Raw genomic sequence first — 20,557 nt, forward strand, 5'->3', positions numbered from 1 at the left:
GCTCGCAATTTTGAAGCTCGTTTCATAGTGACTCTTTGGCACCACATATAAGTTGGCTTCTTCAACTCACTTATATATGGTGGTTCGCAAAAATGGGTTTTTGTTGAACAATGTAACTAGGTTCAGTCTTCATAATGACATGTAACTGTGACTTTTGTAAATGATGTAAAGAAGGAAAATAAAATTATTATTGTAAGACTTGCTTCATGGGTTTCATGAGCAAGGGATTTTATTTCTAGATGGCACCCATTGTGAGCCTTTAGGAATTTTCATAGAGTTAATGTCATGTATGTATATAAGTCTATAAAGATGTCTAGAAACCCTCCAACGATAAGCACTAGTCCTCCTCCTTCTATGTAGGCCTCAAGATGAAGTAGAACTCATGTCGGCTCACAATTATGGAGACACAACACTTCACATACACATGTCGGCTTATTTGTGGAGGACCAACCACTATAAATAGGCATGAATACACTTTGCATTTCCACAGTTAGAAATTCGCATATACCTCTGAGATTTTAGGATGGACAGAACAGTGACAAGTTTGGATTTCTAGTACAGTCAACAAATGGTTCGGATCTCTGAATTTGGGTGGATAGCTACAGTTAGGAAATTCGGATGTCTCTATAATTTCGGATGGACAGATTCAGAATACATCTGTGATTTTGGATGGGCAATAACAAGATATCTCTGTGGAAAATACAGTGACATAAAGGAAGTGAGACTACAATTCTGTGTTGTCTCACAGTCGAGGGAATTCGGATCCCTCTTAGACTTGGTTCACATAAAAGGGAGAGCAGTTCGGATGGGTCAAGGGACAACAAGGAGTGATGAAGGGACAGCGAAGCTTTCTCTAGTTAAGGAGCTATTATTCAGTGATGTGCCATTGTGTTTTGGTGTTGCTGCAGAGGTCACATTTTGGTGACATTACGTTGACATACTTCAATGCCATGACTAGTATGTGTACAGTTCGTTGAAGAGATGATCTTAGTACGAAGATGGTCGAAGAAGAAGAGGATTCAAGGAGAAGAACAGAGAACTAGTGTCTTGGTCTTGGAGTGGCTAATAGGTCAAGGGTCCTGGTCTTGGTATTCGTCAATTGGAATCTCTATAAGAAGAACTTGTGCAGGTTTTCCTCTCAAAGAGTGACAGGTTTTGGCCCTCGCTGATAGCCTACATTCTGTGTCTCTTGTGTATTTATGTTTACGCATTGGTAGTTGTTTGTTGAAGAACACTAATAACTTAAGCAAAGAGAAGATCCTAATCTAATGAAGTAAAAATACTCACAAGCAATTACTAATGAAGAGAAATCGCCTAATTCATGACGCCCTAGATTTCTCAACATGGTATCAGAGCTAAGATGTCAAAGTCGATAAAAGGGCATACAATCAAAGAGACACTCATGGATCAAGTTTCAAAAATGGCATCAAAACAAGTTGAAGGATATCAAAGCGAAAGTCCAAAGATCTACATTGAAGAATCAAACCCTAGATCAAAGAAGAAGGTCTACTTCAGATTAAGTCTTGGGATCATGAATCAAAATAATCAAGGCCAAAGCCATATTTCTATTCAAGGCAAATAGATCTACAAATCAAAGCAGCTAGAAGTCTACACCAGCAAAAAGTGTTGGGTCCTATAGTCATCATCAAAAGACCACAAAGACCCTCATTAAGTTATCTACAAAACAAGGTAGCTCGAAGTACTTTAAAGACGAAGATCACATCATCTTGGAGAAAGTCGAAACCCTAGAAGCATTTCTAATCTGCACTCGTTCACTACCAAAGAAGTCGAAATATCTTGAAGGTGAGAAGGCACTATCATCATCTTCAAAAGTTATAAGGCAAGCTCCCTATCATTACAGCGAGGATCCCCTCCCTATCCTTGAAGAAGGTCATCTGAGGAAGCATCAAAACATCCTCATCAATCACCATCAACAAAGGAAGCTAGATCTAAAGGCGTTGACATCATAAAAGGAGCAATCTCCTTTATTGAAGAAGGGATTTTCATTTGAAAGAAGATCATCCAAAAGGAGCACTAATACATCTTCTTCAACCACCATCAAAGTGATCAAGTTGAAGATTTCATCTTCACTTGTCAAGTAAGTATCTTTCATTTTATAATCAAATTTGGTAAAATGACTTCGTTTTGTAAGGAGATCTATAAGCTAGTTGGGTTGTTGAAATTCCTTGCATGGAAAAGGAGGATAGACATAGTCCTCAAAGAAAGTGAAGTCATTGCACATATCAATGAAAAGGTCTCCTCTGAATACATGGAAAGGGATTCTTATGAAAGATAGCAGTATTGGAGACATCAAAGAGATAGTATATGATAACCTGGTATAACTATTCCCTGAAGATGCGATAAAGAAGGTCACATCACTTAGATCTAGTCTACACAAATTGAAGGTATTAAAGGATAAAGAGCTATCTTATAAGATCTCAATTGCAAGATTTGGGAGAGATAATCCTCATTGTTCTAAATGCACCAACTGATGAACAAGGTAACCAATGTTTATGAGGATAAGAAAGCTATCCCATTCAACAACTTATGGTTTCTATGCAAGATAGAAGAAGACAGGTTGAGGGCAAAAAGTGTTGAAGGTTAAAATGAAAGGATTCAAACATTTGCAGGAAGGAAAGGGAAGTTTGGAAAATTTGGTCCTCATAGCTAAGATTCAATGCTATAGGCATTATAGGAAAGATTGTCCTAAGAAAAAGAAGGGAAATAACAAGGAAGATAGAGAAGAAATCCATTTCACCGAAGAAGTGGAGAAAGTTGAAAAAGGAAAAGCATTAGAAGCAAGAGCTTATGATATCACCATAGGGAAACATGAAGGACAGCTGGAACAAAATCTATGGCAGTCAACTGTGAAGGTTATAGATTTTGGGAACCTCATTGGAAACTGAAGGAAAGGAAAAAGTCATCTAGGACAAGTCTCATCATACATCAAGTCAAAAGGAAACATTTGTTGGATAGGGATATGAAAGATCCTCAAGATTCTCTGATGGAATCCTCATCGAAGAATTCACTGATCTAGAGTGGAAGCAAGTGTTTCATCAGGAACTCCAACTTGTCAAATTCATGGAATGATGGTATGATGACATAAGAGATGAAGCAGATCAAGGGGTTGAAGATCTTTTCAATCAAGGAAGTTGTTGAAAGAAGCCTAGAGGACCTAAAGGTAAATGAGGTATGTATGCTTGGATTCAATATTATAAAGTCATGCTGTATGGTTGCAAGTAACATGGATTATTGCTCGATCTTGAGAAGCATGATCAAAGGAAAGGAATCTCTTCCTATGAAACGTTACCGGAAGGCATGGATCACAGTAGATGAAATCAACATAATATGTCCTCATATGAAGTGTGAGGTGGTTGACCACAATTGAGGAACTCTGACTGAAAGCTCCTGGGAATGAAATGTGTGAAGAAAAGATGAAATCAACATAATATGTCCTCATATGAAGTGTGAGGTGGTTGACCACAATTTAGGAACTTTGACTGAAAGCTCCTAGGAATGGAATGTGTGAGAAAAGAATGAAGAGATCGTGAGATATGCAACCATGGTAAAGGCAATCAACATCTGAAAGACCAAGAAGATTTGACTAAGAAATCTCCTAGAAAGATATGAAGACTCTGATGGAAGTCGGAAAAAGATGGAGACCCTTGACAATGGATATCTTTGGGAGATTTGTCAACATGTATGCAGGATGCTGATACCTACAGGAAGATGTCATGATGAAAGACCATCACAAAGAAAAGTCTAATTTAAGTGTTCATTTCTTATTTTGAACAAATATCTGGATGAGCTCATGCAGGACTGCCAAAAGAAGAACTATGGATGTCTTCCCCGAGGACCATGTAGAAGGATGTAAGATCCTTCCAAAGAAGATGGTATGAAGAAGTTAGGTAGCATGACATGAAACAAGAACCAATGTACACTGATGGATCACTTTCTAATGAAAGGAATGATGACATGACTGACTCATGAATGAAAGTAATGGATGGTCAATGGCCTATGAAGAAGCCACAAAAGATGAAGACTCCTTAATAAAGGAATTCATGACATCGGAAGAAGGAGCTCTTCAAGCAGCTAGTTGAGAAGGTCCCTAATTATGAGGGAGCTTGAAAATAAGTTTCTTACTTGGAAGAAACTTGGAAATTCCTAAGCCAAGAGGGAGCTTAGGTACATTCCTTCTATAGGAATGAGTACATTCCTTTATTGGAATTGATATGTTCTCCCTAATTGAGAGGGAGAGATAGACAAGTCATTTTGGTCTTCACCTGGAAAGACAGAATGGAGGATTGGGTAATCCTCTAGCATCCGATGCTCTTTGAGGATGACGTAGGGCATCCAAGATAAGAGTAGTCGTGGACCAATATTCTTTGAGGACTAGCTATCCAAGATAAGAATAGTCCAAAGAAGGTCATACTTTGTGAACACCCGGGTGGAGTATGTACCTTGAGAGACAATGATTATGGTGTCTATTAATCATTGGTCTCGCCGACATTGTGCTCTGATCATGTGGATAGAGCTATTAGTCAAGGCCTTGCTATGTGAAAACGCTGGTTGATATGATGTTATACAGATGGGTTGCCAATCCGACTCTTCTTATGAGAAATTCTTCAGATTGAGAATCACCAAGTACCATTATGAATACCTCCCTAGTTAAGAGGGAGTGTTGAAGAGTGTAACTAGGTTCGATCTTCACAATGACATGTAACTGTGACTTTTGTAAATGATGTAGAGAAGGAAAATAAAATTATTATTGTAAGACTTGCTTCATGGGTTTCATGAGCAAGGGATTTTATTCTTAGATGGCTCCCATTGTGAGCCTTTAGGAATTGTCATAGAGTTAATGTCATGTATGTATATAAGTCTATAAAGACGTCTAGAACCCCTCCAACGATAAGCACTAGTCCTCCTCTTCCTATGTCGACCTCAAGATGAAGCAAAACTCATGTCGCCTCACAATTATGGAGACACAACCCTTCAGATACACATGTTGGCTTATTTGTGGAAGACCAACCACTATAAATAGGCGTGAAGACACTTCGCATTTCCACAGTCAAAAATTCACATATACCTCTAAGATTTTCGAATGACAAACCAGTGACAAGTTCAAATTTCTAGTACAGTCAACAAATGGTTCGAATCTTCGAATTTGGGTGGATAGCTACAGTTAGGAAATTTGGACGTCTCTATAATTTCAAATGGACAGATGCAGAATACATCTCTATGATTTCGGATGGGCAGTAACAAGATATCTTTGTGGAAACTACAGTGACACAAAGGAAGTGAGACTACAATTCGGTGTTGTCTCACAGTCAAGGGAATTTGAATCCCTCTGAGACTTGGTTCACAAAAAAGGGAGAACAATTCAGATGGGTCAAGGGACAGCAAGGAGTTATGAAGGGGCAGCGAAGCTTTGTCTAGTTAAGGAGCTATTATTCAGTGGTGTATCACTGTGTTTTGGTGTTGCTGCAAAGGTCACATTTTGGTGACATTACATTGACATGTTTCGGTGCCTGGACTAGTATATCTACAGTCCGTTTAAGAGATGATCTCAGTGCGAAGAGGGTCGAAGAAGAAAAGGAGTCAAGGAGAAGAACGGAGAACTAGTGTCTTGGTCTTGGAGTGGCTAATAGGTCAAAGGTCTTGGTCTTGGTATTCGTCAATTGGAATATCTATAAGAAGAATTTGTGCGGGTTTTGCTCTCAAAAAATGAGAGGTTTTGGCCCTGGTCGATAGCCTACATTCTGTGTCTCTTGTCTATTTATGTTTATGCATTGGTAATTGTTTGTTGAAGAAGAACACTAATAACTTAAGCAAAGAGAAGGTCCTAATCTAATGAAGTAAAAATACTCACAAGCAGTTACTAATGAAGAGAAATCACCTAATTAATGAGGCCCTAGATTTCTGAACAGTTTTCACTATCCCTGCAGTTGTAGGATTGAAAGAATCATTTGAAAAGTCAACTTAAAAGCTCCAAAAGGGAAGTTGGTTAGCATAGAATGATTAAGGCTTTGTCTATGCCACAATTAAGTAGAAATTTGGGATACAACGGAAAGATATTGTAGCTATTCCGTAAAAGCGAATGTTTTTCATTTGGCTATAGTAATACGTCTACAAAGGACATATGTAATTCCTTCACACATTCGCTGGTCTATATAGTTTTGTTTGGTCAACAGGACTCACTCCAGTAAAGAAGCCAACTTGAAATTTGGACTTGTAGAAAGTTTGAAATATGTCACCTTGATTGAAACTTATAACCTAAAGTAGTATTACATCCAAAGATCAAGTTCATCTCTGCGTAACAGTCAATACATGGAACCTAGCCCAAGCTAGCAGCTCGAAAAAAGGGTTCTATAGCTAGAGACGAAAAGGCACATTTGATAGAAGATGATTAGAATTGACACTTGAAGAGAATCCAGATCTTTGCAAGGAAGAAGTAAGGTAAAAATTTACAAAGGTACATATAATTGTTATATGCATTTCTGAATTTGTGTCAAGCTCATGGTAATTATTTAAAAGATAAAGGGTTTGTAAAGTCTTAAGGGTTCTGCAAAATCTAGGGTTTGTAAGTCTTATGAAGTCTTGAAGATTTTTTTGGTAGGGTTTCTGAACCCTGGTTTAGATTGAACTAACCCTAGCTGCGAAAAAACCCTAAACCTAATTGGTTGTTCCCTCTTAGGAAACCCTATCTCTTGGGAAATAAAATATAGGGTTTGCAGATCTAAATTTTGCAAGGATAATCTAAGGTATGTGGTAAAACCCTAACAAGAGTTGAATTGGATAAAACCTAGGGCTTGAAATCAAAACCCTAGGGCTGATGTTTCCGCTGAAAACCCTAGGGTTAGATCAAGAAATATAAGGTTTGTAATTAGAACCCTACAAGTACACCTTCTGAGAAACCATGGAAACCCTAGATTGATAAAATTGACATCATGCACTTGTGTTTGTATATTTTGCGTGAATTGCAGGCACATAATAAATGCTATCAAAATTATGGAAGCAAGATCAGAAGGATGGAAAATCAATGCAAAGCAGCACTCGTGCTTTTTGATGACTCCTTGAAAATGATGAGCATGATGGAAAGAGAGAACTATAAGGACCCTGATGAACATGATGTTGAAGCTTCCAGCAAATAAGTTCATTTTGGAACACATTGATGAAGCAGAACCCTATTGCAATATGAAGATAAAGTATGCAAAGGAATGTTGACTTCAAAGGGAGCATGTAGTGGAATTTGACATGACATTTTGACTAGGGGACATGATAATTTGGCAACTCTGATATTGACGATTTGCTTGGGATATGAATTGACTCACTGATAGGAAATACTGCAAAATCATTTGAAAAGGATGGAAGGAAAGTATGCATGATGATATTAATCAACATCCAATGTGATCTCTTGGAAGAAGTAAGCAATGACAACTTCAAGTAAGAAGGTTGATCATGACAAAAAGAATCTGATGGGCATGATGTTAAACATGGTTGATTAGTTTGTTCCATAAACATATTGATTGATGATTGATATCATAGAAAAAGATTTTGGTACAATTTGAAGAAATACCATGCGAAAGGATGTTGATTTCAAAGGAAACAAGTAAGCAGAATCTCTTATCTTGATGAGAGGCCATCATGATGAGGTAACTATTGTATTGATGATTTGGTATTGGTTATCTAGTTGGGATATAGTATTGGTTGGTATTGGTGCATAATGACAGTTGAGACAAGTGTACCTACAACTATTTGTTTCAAACTCAATTCAATGAATAAATGGATTGAGTGGATGGCTTTGGTAATCCTTGAAGGATTACGTGATCAATATGTCTACATCAGCGTGGGATTGAAAGTTAGCAATACAAAAGGATAACCTGATGTTTATGTTTCAATAATGAAGATCACTTTCATGATTAAAAGAAGTTATGACTAGCTCTACTTTGATTGGGTCAATATAACGCCTTTGTTGATGATGACTAAAGGAAAGTCATATGAAAGCCTGAACCCAGCGACAAATTGAAGAAAAAGTTTGGCTCCATTACATCCAGAAAGATAAAAGCTTAATATGATGAGATTCAAAGGGGGGGAGGAGCCATGCAGCTATTACTTGAAGATCTCCATGAAGGACCAATAGTTGATACATTGATAAAGACACATGGTTATGACTTCCCAATTGAAAGGAAGTAAGAAATCTCCTTCATGTTTGAGAAGGAGTATGAATCTATTCCTTGATCTAGAGGGAATGACAATTATCTCCTTGGTTAAGAGTAGCGATGATGGACATTATATTTTCTTCCTCATGTGTCATGCACTAGGTTAGGACTAACAGCCATACCTCTAATGAAGGCCATGGAGGGAGAATGGGGCCCGAAGGATTAGATAAGCATCTGAGATTTCCTTGAGGATAGAGAACCCAAGATGGGAAGTAGACTGACACACTTTGAGGATTGGACAGGTATCCAAGATAAGAGTGGTCGATGAGGATTGATATTCTTTGAGGATTAGAAATCCAAGCAAGGACATACCTACTGAACATGTGAATGGGGTATGTGCCTTAAGAGGTAGTCTAGTGTCTTACGTAAATCCTCTCAGCATTATGCTCTAATATAAGTAGAGCTTGTCAGTTAAGGCCTTACTATGTTGACAATGTTGGTTATGATGTTGATGCTTAAAGATGGTTTGTCAATCCAACTCTTCTTATGAGAATATTTCAGTTTAAGGGTATCCTTGTACCGGGAGTACAATTATGAATACCTCCCTAGTTAAGAGGGAGTGTTGGAGAATGTAACTAGTTCCGGTCTTCATAATTTGTACCATTATGTATTTTATGTTAAAAAAAACAAAAGAAAGGAAAAACAAAATTATTATTATTTTTCTAGACAAACATGTTCTTCATGCTTCTAGGTTTTTGAGTCAAAAGAGTCAAAATCCTATTTGGACCTATTGTAAAGAAAAAGGAAAAATAATTTTTAAAGATGTATTTTTAGGTCAAAAACCCCTCTAGATGCCAAGTCGGCCTACCTATCAAGTCGGCCCTACCCTAATGGACATGTCTATTCACACCCCTCTGAACTGTATAAATAGAGGGAAAATTGAGCTCATTTGGACACACACGATTGGATGATTTTGGTCTAAAATATCGCAAAAAGGAAAAAGACAAAGAGGAGGGCCGAAGTATGAGAGAAATAGTTCTTCTTGAGCTGGAATATGTGGAAATTCTGCCTTGGTACATTTCTTGTTGTTGGTCTCTTGGTGATGGATTTGTTGTGCAAAAAGGTTTGACTTGCCATCTAGAGGGTTGGTTATGGGTCTTGGATATCTCATTTTGATCTGATTCTATAAAGAAGAAAACTCTCTGGGTTTTCTCCTTGGAGGGGTTTTGCCCTAGCTTGGAGCCTATATCTTGTGTTCTTTGTTTCTTGTGATCTTCATGTTTACATTTTAATAATTGTTTGATGAAGAAAAACATAATTAAATGGATAAGAAGCTATAACAGATTTCACAAGCAGTTATCAAAGAAAGGAAAATCTAATCTAAATGTAAAGCCTCCCGATTTTCCAACATAATCGAGCACATCCTAACCGAGATGAACCACGAGACATAACCATATACCATTGGATTCAGCACGATGAGGAGCACCAAATAATGATGGTCATGAGCCCAAGAAACTTGATTTTCCTTGTCATTTTGATCAACGAAAGCAGGGCTTCTTATGGCACTGCTTGGGTTGACATCAATGACAACCATATTTCAACACATCTCACTTTAGGCCGGTTCTTTCCTGGTGTTAGTGGCAGTATATGCATACTTCCATCAAGGATCAAATTTGCTCTTTGCATTTTCATTTTAGATGTCTCATACTGAATTTTTGGATCATTCCATTAGGTCATGTCAAAATGGTCCACTAATAGTTGCCTTCATCTTAGAAAATTAAATCTTCCCTCATGAGGTACATTTGCTAACCCATCTCCATGTTGTATTCAGTTGAGGTTTCAAATATGTTATTTTAGGTGTCAAGGTAGTTGTCTTTCCATTAGTCTTAGGGTTCATTTCCAAGTTCTTTCCATTAGGTCTGTCTTAGGGTTCATTTCCAAGGTCAAAAGCATGGTTTCAAGTGTAAATAAAGGGCAGCAAAAGTATGAGGATGACCAATAAACAAAGAGTGATTGCTAGTAAGTCATGGTGATTGTACAAAGATCTTTTGTCACTAATGTAATTTTCATCTCAAAAACATGTTTTTGAGATGAAAATAGAGTATTTTTAGCTAATTATCTTTTGATGTAATTCAATTCATTTTATGTAATAAGTGTTCCCAGCTGCCCCAAACATTTCTCCTTGCTGCAAGAAAATGAAACCATTGAAGAAATCAGTTCAATCCAAGCATCATCCACCTGAAAAGAGACAAAGAGAGAAAGGTATTAAATAGAGATTTGGAGGAAAGAAAAATTTCCAAAACATTAGAAAGTGGGTTTTTCTAAAGAAAAATCAAAATCAACATCTATATAAGATGTCAAATTCCTTTTCCAACTTCATCACTTTCATTTGACAAAGAGAAAGAAGAGCACTGAAGGAGAGAGGGGAATTGAGAGGCCAATTGGTGGCTAAGCAAAAAAGAGGCGTTGCGCATAGGAGACAGAGCGTTGCGCCTAGGAGACAGAGCGTTGCGCATAAGAGACGCAACGCTACACATAGGAGAGGGAGCGCTACGCACAGAGGTTGGAGCGCTACGCACAGAGGTTGGAGCGATGCGCCCAGGAGTGGAGCCATGCACATAGGGCAGTTTTGCCATTGCAATTTTGCACGACACTACACAGAGCTGGAGCGTCGCGCACGTGTTAGAGGTCGATCCGCATAGGACCAATAGGCGCCAAAACACCCTATCAACCATTCAAACCGTGTTTTTTGCCTTCTATAACTTCTAAACAAGGTTACACAGCTTCAAAATTCAACAAACATGGACAAAGAGGATAGAGATTATGAGGAGGAAAACAGTGGCAGTGAAAGCATGGGAGATGAACCTCAGCATCAGAGAAAACCACACAAGGGAGGCAGAATTATTAGAGAGGAACCATCAAACATCAGAGAGTTATAGGCTTCTCATATGACTGTCACTTGTTTCAGACATCTAGGGTGTTATGAGTTTTGTGAGCAGGTGGAAAGAGTTCAACATCATCCTGAGTTGACCAGGCTTTTTGTAGCCAATCTCCATGATAACAAGGTAACTCTTGTCGGGGTGACATTTACAGTTTCATCCTCCATCATTGCTGATGCTACAAGGATTCCAAATGTGGGGGAAAAATGGTATAAGGCACAAGATTTGGATGAGCACTACTATGAGCCATACATCAAATCCAGGTACAGAAATGAAAAGAAGAGGACCTTTCCTTTCAAGTTCCTTGAAGACAAGTATGCCCCTATGATGAGGATCATTATGAAGTATTTTACATGTGAGGGCAGATTTTCTAGATTGTACACCTATCACATTAGGCTTCTTATGCACTTCACAAGAGTGAAAATGTTGAGCATCCCTTATTTCTTATTCAGGAACATTGAGAAGATGGCCTACATTGTACAGAAAAAGCCATACCCCCAGCAGATGAGTAGTATCTATCACTATTCCCTGATTAAGATGATTGTGCTACATCATCTCAACCTCCTTAACATCTCCTGGGATACATTCATTGCCAATGACATCTTCAATGGTCCTCAAATTCCTCCACCGGTGCCTCAAGAAGCAGAAATACCTTCCAGCAGTGCCAAAGTAAAGAAAGATGAGAAGGTTAAAGAGACTAAAGCTGTTGAGGAGCCAAAAGCCTACAAGACATATCAGAAAGGGGCTAGAAAGTTGTTTGCAGCAGATAGGCAAGTGTTTACTCCACTTGATGTGGAAGGGGCCTTGCCTTCTTCATCAACTCATAGGCAAATGCTTGCTCCACAAAATGTGGAAGGGGCTTTGCCTTCTTCATCGACACAACAGGTACAACAGGTGCAGCAGCTGCATGAAGGGAAGGAAAAGATGCCGAAGGAAAGCCTTGATGATGAGGAGTAAAGGGAATTTGACTTGATGGAAGATGATGAACCAGAACAGCCACACATCCATCATGGCATTATCGTCCAAGATGAGGTCATAAACGAAAGCATAACCATAAGGGAAAAAGATGCACAGATCCAAGCATTGATGGACAACTTGGCGAGAGCTAAGTATGTCATTTCATACCTTGAGCAAGAGAACAAGCAACTAAGTGACAAACAAGTCCTCATGGAGCTGGAACTTCTCAAAGCAAAGAGGCAAAGTGACAAGGGCAAGTCAGTAATGCAAGAGGAAGAAACACCGGCTACCTTGACTGCAAAACAAAGAATTGAGAAGGAAATTGAGGAGGATAGAGAAACTTGGCTTGACAGGGTCAATTTGCATTTGGAGAAGTTGCTACAAAAGGCCAATAGGGACAATCAAATCATTAGGCATTTGGCTTGCCATTACAAGACCTAGAATAAGATTTGCAATATAAGGGTCAAGCAAATAAAAACAAGGCTAAAACAAGCACTCAAAGGCAAAAAGGAGGATGATAGGCTTAGGTTGCTTGTTGAAGCTTCCTTGGCTAACCAAGATACTTAATGGTGGTATTTTCCACAAATTTTGAGCAAGTTTTGAAGAATTTGGCAATTTTTTACACAGAAATTTTGGCTCAGTGGCGCTGCACTTTTCATAGGGGCATCCAATGAGGAAATGGTCAGCATTTTTGGATTCACAATGATGAGTACATGCACCCTGAGCATTTGCTAAGCTTTTAGAGCAGAATTGGTCAACCAAAAGGTCAAAAAATGACCTTTCTACCCTCTTTTGGACACACAGAAGCACTCTTCGGAGAATCAGTTTTTGAGGGGTCAAATGAACTTCAAATGAAACAATTCAAGATGTTCTGGAAAGAAGACTTGAAGAGCTTTGCAATGAGCTAACATGAGCTCAATTTGGACACTAGGAAAGCCTCCAAAATGGCCCTGCAAAAAGCGTTGCGCATAGAGCTTGGGCGTTGCGCATAGGACAAAAATCATGTTGGGTTTCCACTTCACTGTGCCTTGTCTGTAATTTTGGGTTTCCTCTCATGGATGGTATTTTACTGATGTAAATGGTGACTAGGCATGTAAATAGGATGGATAATAAGTACTAGAAGGTAGATTCATTAGATTAAAAGTTATCTTGAGGACAAATGAATCAGTTTCCTCACTTTTAGAGGCAAGTTGTTAGGATGCCTAGATTCCAGTTTCATGTTCAGTTTTTGTTGGATTAGTCCCTAATCTTAGGAATTCGACCCCTAAGAATGGGAGGAGGTTGAATCAATGTCTATATCTTCTTCTTCTTTCTGATTGTAAAAGGTTGGACTCAGCTGGATGCTTATGCTTTGAGTAGACATCATTTTGTATCAGTTTTAGTAGGAGATTAATGAAAAGTTGCAACTATTTCTTTGGGATCCATGTGGTATGATGTTCAGTTCAGTTTTTTTATGTTTTCATGTGTTAGAATGTATTGTTGACTCCATTTCATCATTTCATTGTCTTTACGTGAATGTATACAAGTCTGAGAGGCAAAATCCATAACTTTTATGCTCTGTTTTGGGTAGACATTTCACAGTCTATGTTTTCTTCAGTTTAGGAAGAATCCATGTGGTTTACATGCTCTTTCTAGCTCCTCACCTGTCTTTTCACCTCATCCATCAAACCCTAGAGTGCTGAGCCTTGTGCCTACCTTGCCCCATCGAAAACCCTGCAATTTTGACCTAATTTCCTTGAACTAAACTGTTTGGCTCTTCCTGATCCAGCAAAACCCTTCAAAATCAAATCAAACCTTGTGCTACTATACCTAACCTAATATCATTTTCTTGATCCAGTGATCTTGGCTAAGATCCTTACGGAGAGAGCCCTCTCCGGGCCTAGTAGGGCTAGCTACTTGGCTAAGTGTGGTTTGTGGTTACCCTGGCATTGCCTTCCTTCAGCCTGAGGTTCAATCCAGGTGATAACACCTAGCACAATGGGTGAACCATACGAAAAATTATCTTTAAGATTTTTTTGAAATGATATTGGGTAAAAGAATAGACCAGTTCAACCCAATTGGGCTATGCAGTCAGTATCAACAATCAAAAGGTTTTGAACAGAATGGAAAGAGGCATAGCTAGGCTTTTATCAATGTGCTCTAACTAAACCACATGCATTTCTTTTGAAATACAGAGATTAAAAGGAGGGCTCTTCCAAATGCACACCTCTCAAAGTCTTACAAATCAACAGTAGAGAATGTGCAGCCATGAACAATAAAGATATATGAACAGCCCTTCAATATACAAAAATGACGCAGCAATATCTAATTGAACAATGACAACAACAAGCCACAAGGAGGGTTTCAACACAACCTTACCTCTTTTTAGTGGAGCAGAATTGCCCTTCTTCAAAGATCATTACAGCAGATTTGCAAAAATAACTTCTGACAGTTAATTCATCTATAGAAATGATGGGCCTCAGTTGAAATGCCCTGAACTTCTTCACTCCAGCTAGATATTCAACTATCTTCTTTGGATAATCTTCACATTTCTTTCCCACCATTTGGCAAATGAATTCTTATTGTTTATATACTCTAACCTAAACAAGCCCAATTAGGGCACTTCTTCACAATGGCCCTTTAAGGTTTGACAAGTCCACATAAGGCCATATGGAAGCTCTTCAAACTAGGGCACACCTCCCAATGCTCTTCTAAACCCTATTGCACCTCTTTTCTCCTACACATGAGCAAGTGTACCTGGCATTCTTTATGCTCGGGTGCTCCTCCACAAGGGTCATTTATCACCTCCTCCTTGCTTCCAATATGTCATTGAAACAGGCTTTGACCATTTCAAGGGGTCTTTAGGCTACCCCAACATGGGCATTCTCCATTTTGCACCTCAAAGAGCTAAGTGGAACAGTTGTCATCATTGCAGGTTGTAATAAATGAAACAAGTTGGAAAATGCTGACTGCTAATTGGGTTTGATGTATTTTCAAGAGCTCTTTTGGCTGTTTACTAAACATCACCTTTTGATTATCCAGAAAAGGAAGGCATATAAACAGATCCTCAAATGGTGCAGGCAATAGTACAATGTCATAATTACACAATATTAATGGCAAAAAAGGATAGGAACACTTTCTTACATTTACTCTGCAACACAGATATCAGTGCAGTGCAGTATAGTAAGAAGACCACAGATAACAGAATAATAAGAAATCACAGTCCATTCTTCAAAAGCTTGGGACATTCATTTCATATTGTTAAAGACCAGTTTTGATTTCTCAAGAATCTCCCATAACTCAAATGGATCATGCTAAGATAATCAATGAAGAATACAAGAGCCGGTGATAAATCAACCAAACTGAGTCCACTCAACTGGCCTAAACAAGGCATCACATATATTCATAAAAGTTTAAGTCAATGTCATGTGATCTTCTATGTTTGTATATTTTTGTAAAACTTACTAATAAACTAACAAGCTAGACAACAAATATACTAAACAATATAAAGGCAAACGAAAAAATAAGTACCATACCTTAACTACAGCATCTTTTCCCACACCACTTGGTCCACTAATGACAATTATAATTGGTTTAGGAGCTGGTACTTGAGGCCCTGAATCGAGAGGTGAGCCTAACACTTCCTCTATGTCTTGTAACATTGCAACCTGGAAGAAAAAGCATTCTCTAAGTTCAGATGCTAATATGCTAGTGCCTTTCCTCAGCTGATAATGCACAAGGATCAACCTGCTGAAAATAAAAGTGCTAAACAGTATAAAAATAAATGGCATGTCATTGTAATCAACCAAACCAACTCCAGAAAACAAGGGAAATTAGCAAGACTGTTTCCCTGGACCACATGTTAAAATCCTACAAATAGCACAAATATAATATTCTAGACTTGAAATTCTTCTAAAACATCCAATATGGTTGAGTGTACCAGGGACAAGAATTGCTGACTTGGCATTCATTGTGTGCCTGTTTGAATCATCAGTAAAATAAGCACTTCTTTATCCCATGTGGCAACCGAGATGATAAAAGAGTTCTAAGGAAAAAGGGTGCAAAGTTGTAAACTCGATAAAGATTCTCTAGTGAGACATCTTTGCAGGAATTGCCACAAGCTTAAAAATTCCATAGAACTAGAACAAAATGGTAGCAAATATGGAAGAGCATTCACAGTACACTTGTAAGTTGTAGCATATGTTCTAGGGTTGAAGCAAATAGAACACATTTGTTCAAATTATACAATCCAAATATATAAGTATAGAGTATTAGAATTTTTTTATGTCACTAGGAATGATGCAGGATTCAAGCAGATAGATTCTCTCTGTCCATTTATATTTCCTGTAACTGTCTATCTTTACTGAAACGATCCAAGTTTATCCTTGTTAAGTAATGTTCCTTGTAGGATGCAATCAATTTGTATTAGGGATTTAATTTCTGTTGGGAAACACATTTTTATTTTATTTGTATTGTCCTTCTGAAGATTAAACATAGCTTTTACATCTCAAATAATATCAAATTTCTGCAGTTTCTGCCTCTTATTATTAAATTTTGTTCTTTGTGCATAACAGAGTGGTTCTTTGTGCAAGGTGTTGCAGATGAAGAGAAGGTATGCTAGTCTACAGGAGACATGAAGGAATTTAAGAATTTTAGTATCAGAGCAATGAGTTTGGCTCAGAAATAGTTCGCTTTCAGTTGCAGAAGAGGAAGGCAGATTGTTAGAGGCAAATGGAGAGATAACAAAGCAATCACAGAGAACATCCAACAACAGGTCACAGTACATTCAGATCACTAGGGTTTCTCCCCCATAGCCTCACGGCCATGAGCTGGCCTTTTATGTTGAGCATTTCTTGCAGATTGCTGACAGTCTCATTGTTCCTCCCATCCACATGCAACACTGGTCTCATGACCTTAGTTCTTTTCCATCAGATAAAAGTGCACTCCCACCATTTATGAATTGAGATAAATCACTAAATTCCACAGATGGATGGGATTTGTTAGCTTTGCTCCCTCAAAGAGGAGACAGGAGAACTTCATTTTCAGGTGACCCATTTACTGACATCTGGGAGAGATTTCACTTATCATACAAAAGCTCCAGCAGGTCCAGTGCAGCCTTCTTCCATTACCCAAACCAAAGATGTCTGGCCCTACACATTAGGGAGACAGTTAAATTTAGAGGGTGTGCATTACACCTTTCAGCCCTACTCAGTTGATTAACTCCTTTCAGGCCCTCTCAGTGGCTGGAGGCATTAAGTGCCCAGCAGATAGTGATGTTGCTAGCACAAACAGTAATAGATTGGTGAGACAGTGCCCCCTAAATAAGAGACCAGCAAGCTACCACGTTCTACTGTCCTCAAAACTTAGCATTTCCTTATTCTCAACACAAAACTTGCAAATAGATGTCTGTCACCAATTTTCTTCCCTCATAGAAGGGTTCGTCGACCTTGGATGTTTGGAAAGTTGCAACAAGGGGTTCCCAACATCCTTCCCCCAAGATATTACAACCAAGTCTTCTCAATGCCAACTATTCACTAGACAACATTATACAGCTCTACAATGGCAGATAAGTGGTGGTGGATGATGATTACTCCTCTTATGACTCTGATGTTGGCCCAAGATGTTGCTTTGGCCTCCATGATTCTTGGGCTTTTTTGGAGGGTCTTTTAAGATGTAGCTTTGTCATCAGGATGCTATCTTTTTAAACAGTATCAAACTTCCTAGGGTTACCCTTTTGGGTTCCTCCTTTTTCTATCTAATCATCTACTCTTTCTTTGTTTCTTTTCTCATCCTAAATTTTAGACCACTTTGAAGTTTGGAGATACTTTAGACACACATTGATGTTGTCAAATGTCGATTTTCCTAGTCGAGTTAACCTATTTGGGTCATTATTATAATTCCATTTCATGTCTATAAGGTTAGAGGCCATATAGTGTTAGAAAATCAGAAAGGCAGAAAGATTTTCTTATTCTTGATAATTACTTGTGATGTTTCTTATTATTCAAATTCTTTATACCTTCTTTTCTTTAGTTCATCAAGCAATTACCAAAGCATCAGCACATAAAACAATAGACACCAGATGTCGGCACCAGTGTTGTTAAAATCGCGATAATATCGTGATATTATCGCTTTATCGCGATTTTTTCCTGAAGCCGATATTATCGCGAGTAATACTCGCATTTTTTTATACGCGATAAATTGGGAAAGAATCGTGATTTTTTCCCAATTTATCGCCGAGGGTCGGGGCAGCACGGTTTTATAAGGGATGCTAAATGTTCAAAATGCAATTATTTTGAAAGAAACAAATAATTTTTGAGAGAGGCAGCTTAATGATCAAGTCTAGGCCCTAGTATTGATATGCTATTCATGGTAATGTTAAATTCTTAAAGTAAAAGGATGAAAATGAAATGACTCAGGATGTTTGAGAGTGGTTTCGGCCTCATTGGATTTCATATGGAGAAAGTAGAATTTTAGATTTCATTCAAAATGCAGCAGACTTATCAGTTTTTCAGGATTGGGAGACTGTAATGTTGCCAAGTGACACCCCCTGCCCAGGCTACCCCTGCCACCAGTAGAGGACGTGGTCTACCTCCTCTAGCTCCTACTTTTAGTTCTTCAGCTTCTAGAGCACAGCAGACTCCACTGCCAACTCCACCAGCACCAGCATCTACATCTAGAGGGAAAGGGAAAGTTGTGGCATTTTCTCACAAGAGGGGTAGAGGAAATCAATAGGATTAGACTTTAGTTATTTTCTTCATTTTATTGTATATGACATTATGACATCATGATGAGATACATTATTATATTTTTTGTTGATATTTTGAGGCTAAGTTGGGACTCAGGAGTCAGGACTTACTATTTAGGACATGATTCAATGTTATGTGTGATTTTAGCACTAGAAATGATATTAAACATCTTATATATTAGTTCTTTTATCATATTTATGTGTCAATGTATTTATTTTATGTTGTAGATGGTTTAGCTATTAAAAAAAATTGATAAAAAATGAATATTTTTGTACCAAACGATTATTTCCCGATAATAACAATTTTTTCCTCGCACCGATATTATCCCGATAACAATTAATGCAACATTGGCCGGCACTATGCCAGGGAAAACACCCTTCGAAGGGAAAATCCAGTCAAGAAATTCTTCCTTTCAATAGTATTCTTTGAGACTCTTCACCCTAGACCAAGACAAGACCTTCCCTCCACACCAAGTCAACCTCCCAGAATTTCGACCCCTTTCCAGCAACTTCGACTAGGCAACAGCTTCTGGCAATAGAGAAACTTGGAAGACTTCAATCTCCCAATCCAAGACACAAAACAGAGAGAGAGGCACCAAAATTTCAATTTTTCCTTTCTCCTTAGACTTCCCCAAACTCGCATTCACTTCGGCTTCCCGGCAACAGACTTCGCACTTTTCCCAACTACAAGAGATATCGAACTTGTGTGAATGAGAGATGCTCCAAATGAATTCGATGTGCTTGTATTTATAGGCTCCATGTGAGGTTGAATAGGGTCCTTAGGCTCCATGTAAGGTCGAATAGGGTCCTTAGGCCGACTTGATCTTCTTTTAGGCCGACATGGTGTGGAGGATACATAAATCATATTTAACTCAATACTCAACTTTTTTACATGATTCAAAAGCCCAAGAAGGGTCTCTTTAAAAGTACAATGACTCTATTGACTCAGAATAAATCCTAGAAGTCCTCAATGGAGACTTTGACCTAAAACATGGTGACCCAAGCATGAAACCCATGCTTTAATAAGTCACAATAATAATAATAATTATTATTATTTTCTTTATTCTTTTGACAAGTACATTACATGATGACTCAAATACATTAAATGAAGACCGAACCTAGTTACATTTTCCAACATATAGAAGAGATTAAGACTTCATGGTTTTGAAGATGGAGGAGCAAGCACTGACACTGCTCAAACTAAAGAAAATAACCTAATGGAGAGATTCATAAAAACAATATCAAAATAAGCAAATCAAACGAAGTGTGGAGTATAAAAAAATTTATTAGATATGAGTCTAGATGCATTAATTGATTGGATTTGAGAGTTTAAGCAATGCCATGACATGGGTAATATAGCTGAAAATGACACAAGGAGAGTGAAATACATTGTAATAAAGATGAAATCCCATACACACTTCTGGTTCAATCACTAAAGACACAAATGAGTCAATAAAAGGAAACAATCAAACTGCAAGGAAAAATACTCAAGCATTTGTGGGTTGAAATCCTACCCTTTAACTATTATGAGACCCTTTTAGGCAATTTCAAAAATTAAAACAAAAGGATTTGTCAATGCAAGACTATATTGATTAATTTAACAAACTAGAAATCAAAATATGCAAGAAAATGAGCAAGTTGCATCCAAATACCTTAATGGATTATGTTACCCCCTCATGTACCATGAAGAGATTTCCTCCAAATTCATGACCCTACTCTGGCAAGCTACATTGGAGTATGATGGCTTTGAGTCACTTCTCACTATTGAATTCATAAAT

At 38.1% G+C, this 20,557-nt stretch overlaps 1 protein-coding gene across 1 annotated transcript in view; it reads right to left on the reverse strand.

Moving 5' to 3' along the window:
* LOC149142853 (P-loop containing nucleoside triphosphate hydrolases superfamily protein) overlaps window positions 1–20,557 on the reverse strand; it is a 168,188-nt gene that overhangs the window by 51,439 nt on the left and 96,192 nt on the right. Inside the window, exon 5 of the mRNA XM_089451606.1 lies at window positions 15,571–15,702. Within this exon, the coding sequence (XP_089307732.1) occupies window positions 15,571–15,702 (132 nt within the window). The remainder of the gene's footprint in view (window positions 1–15,570; window positions 15,703–20,557) is intronic.

The sequence above is a fragment of the Pinus tabuliformis genome, chromosome X (assembly GCF_031772625.1).
Source record: "Pinus tabuliformis cultivar Carrire ecotype Pingquan chromosome X, CPIR1, whole genome shotgun sequence".
NCBI classification, from domain to species: domain Eukaryota; kingdom Viridiplantae; phylum Streptophyta; class Pinopsida; order Pinales; family Pinaceae; genus Pinus; species Pinus tabuliformis.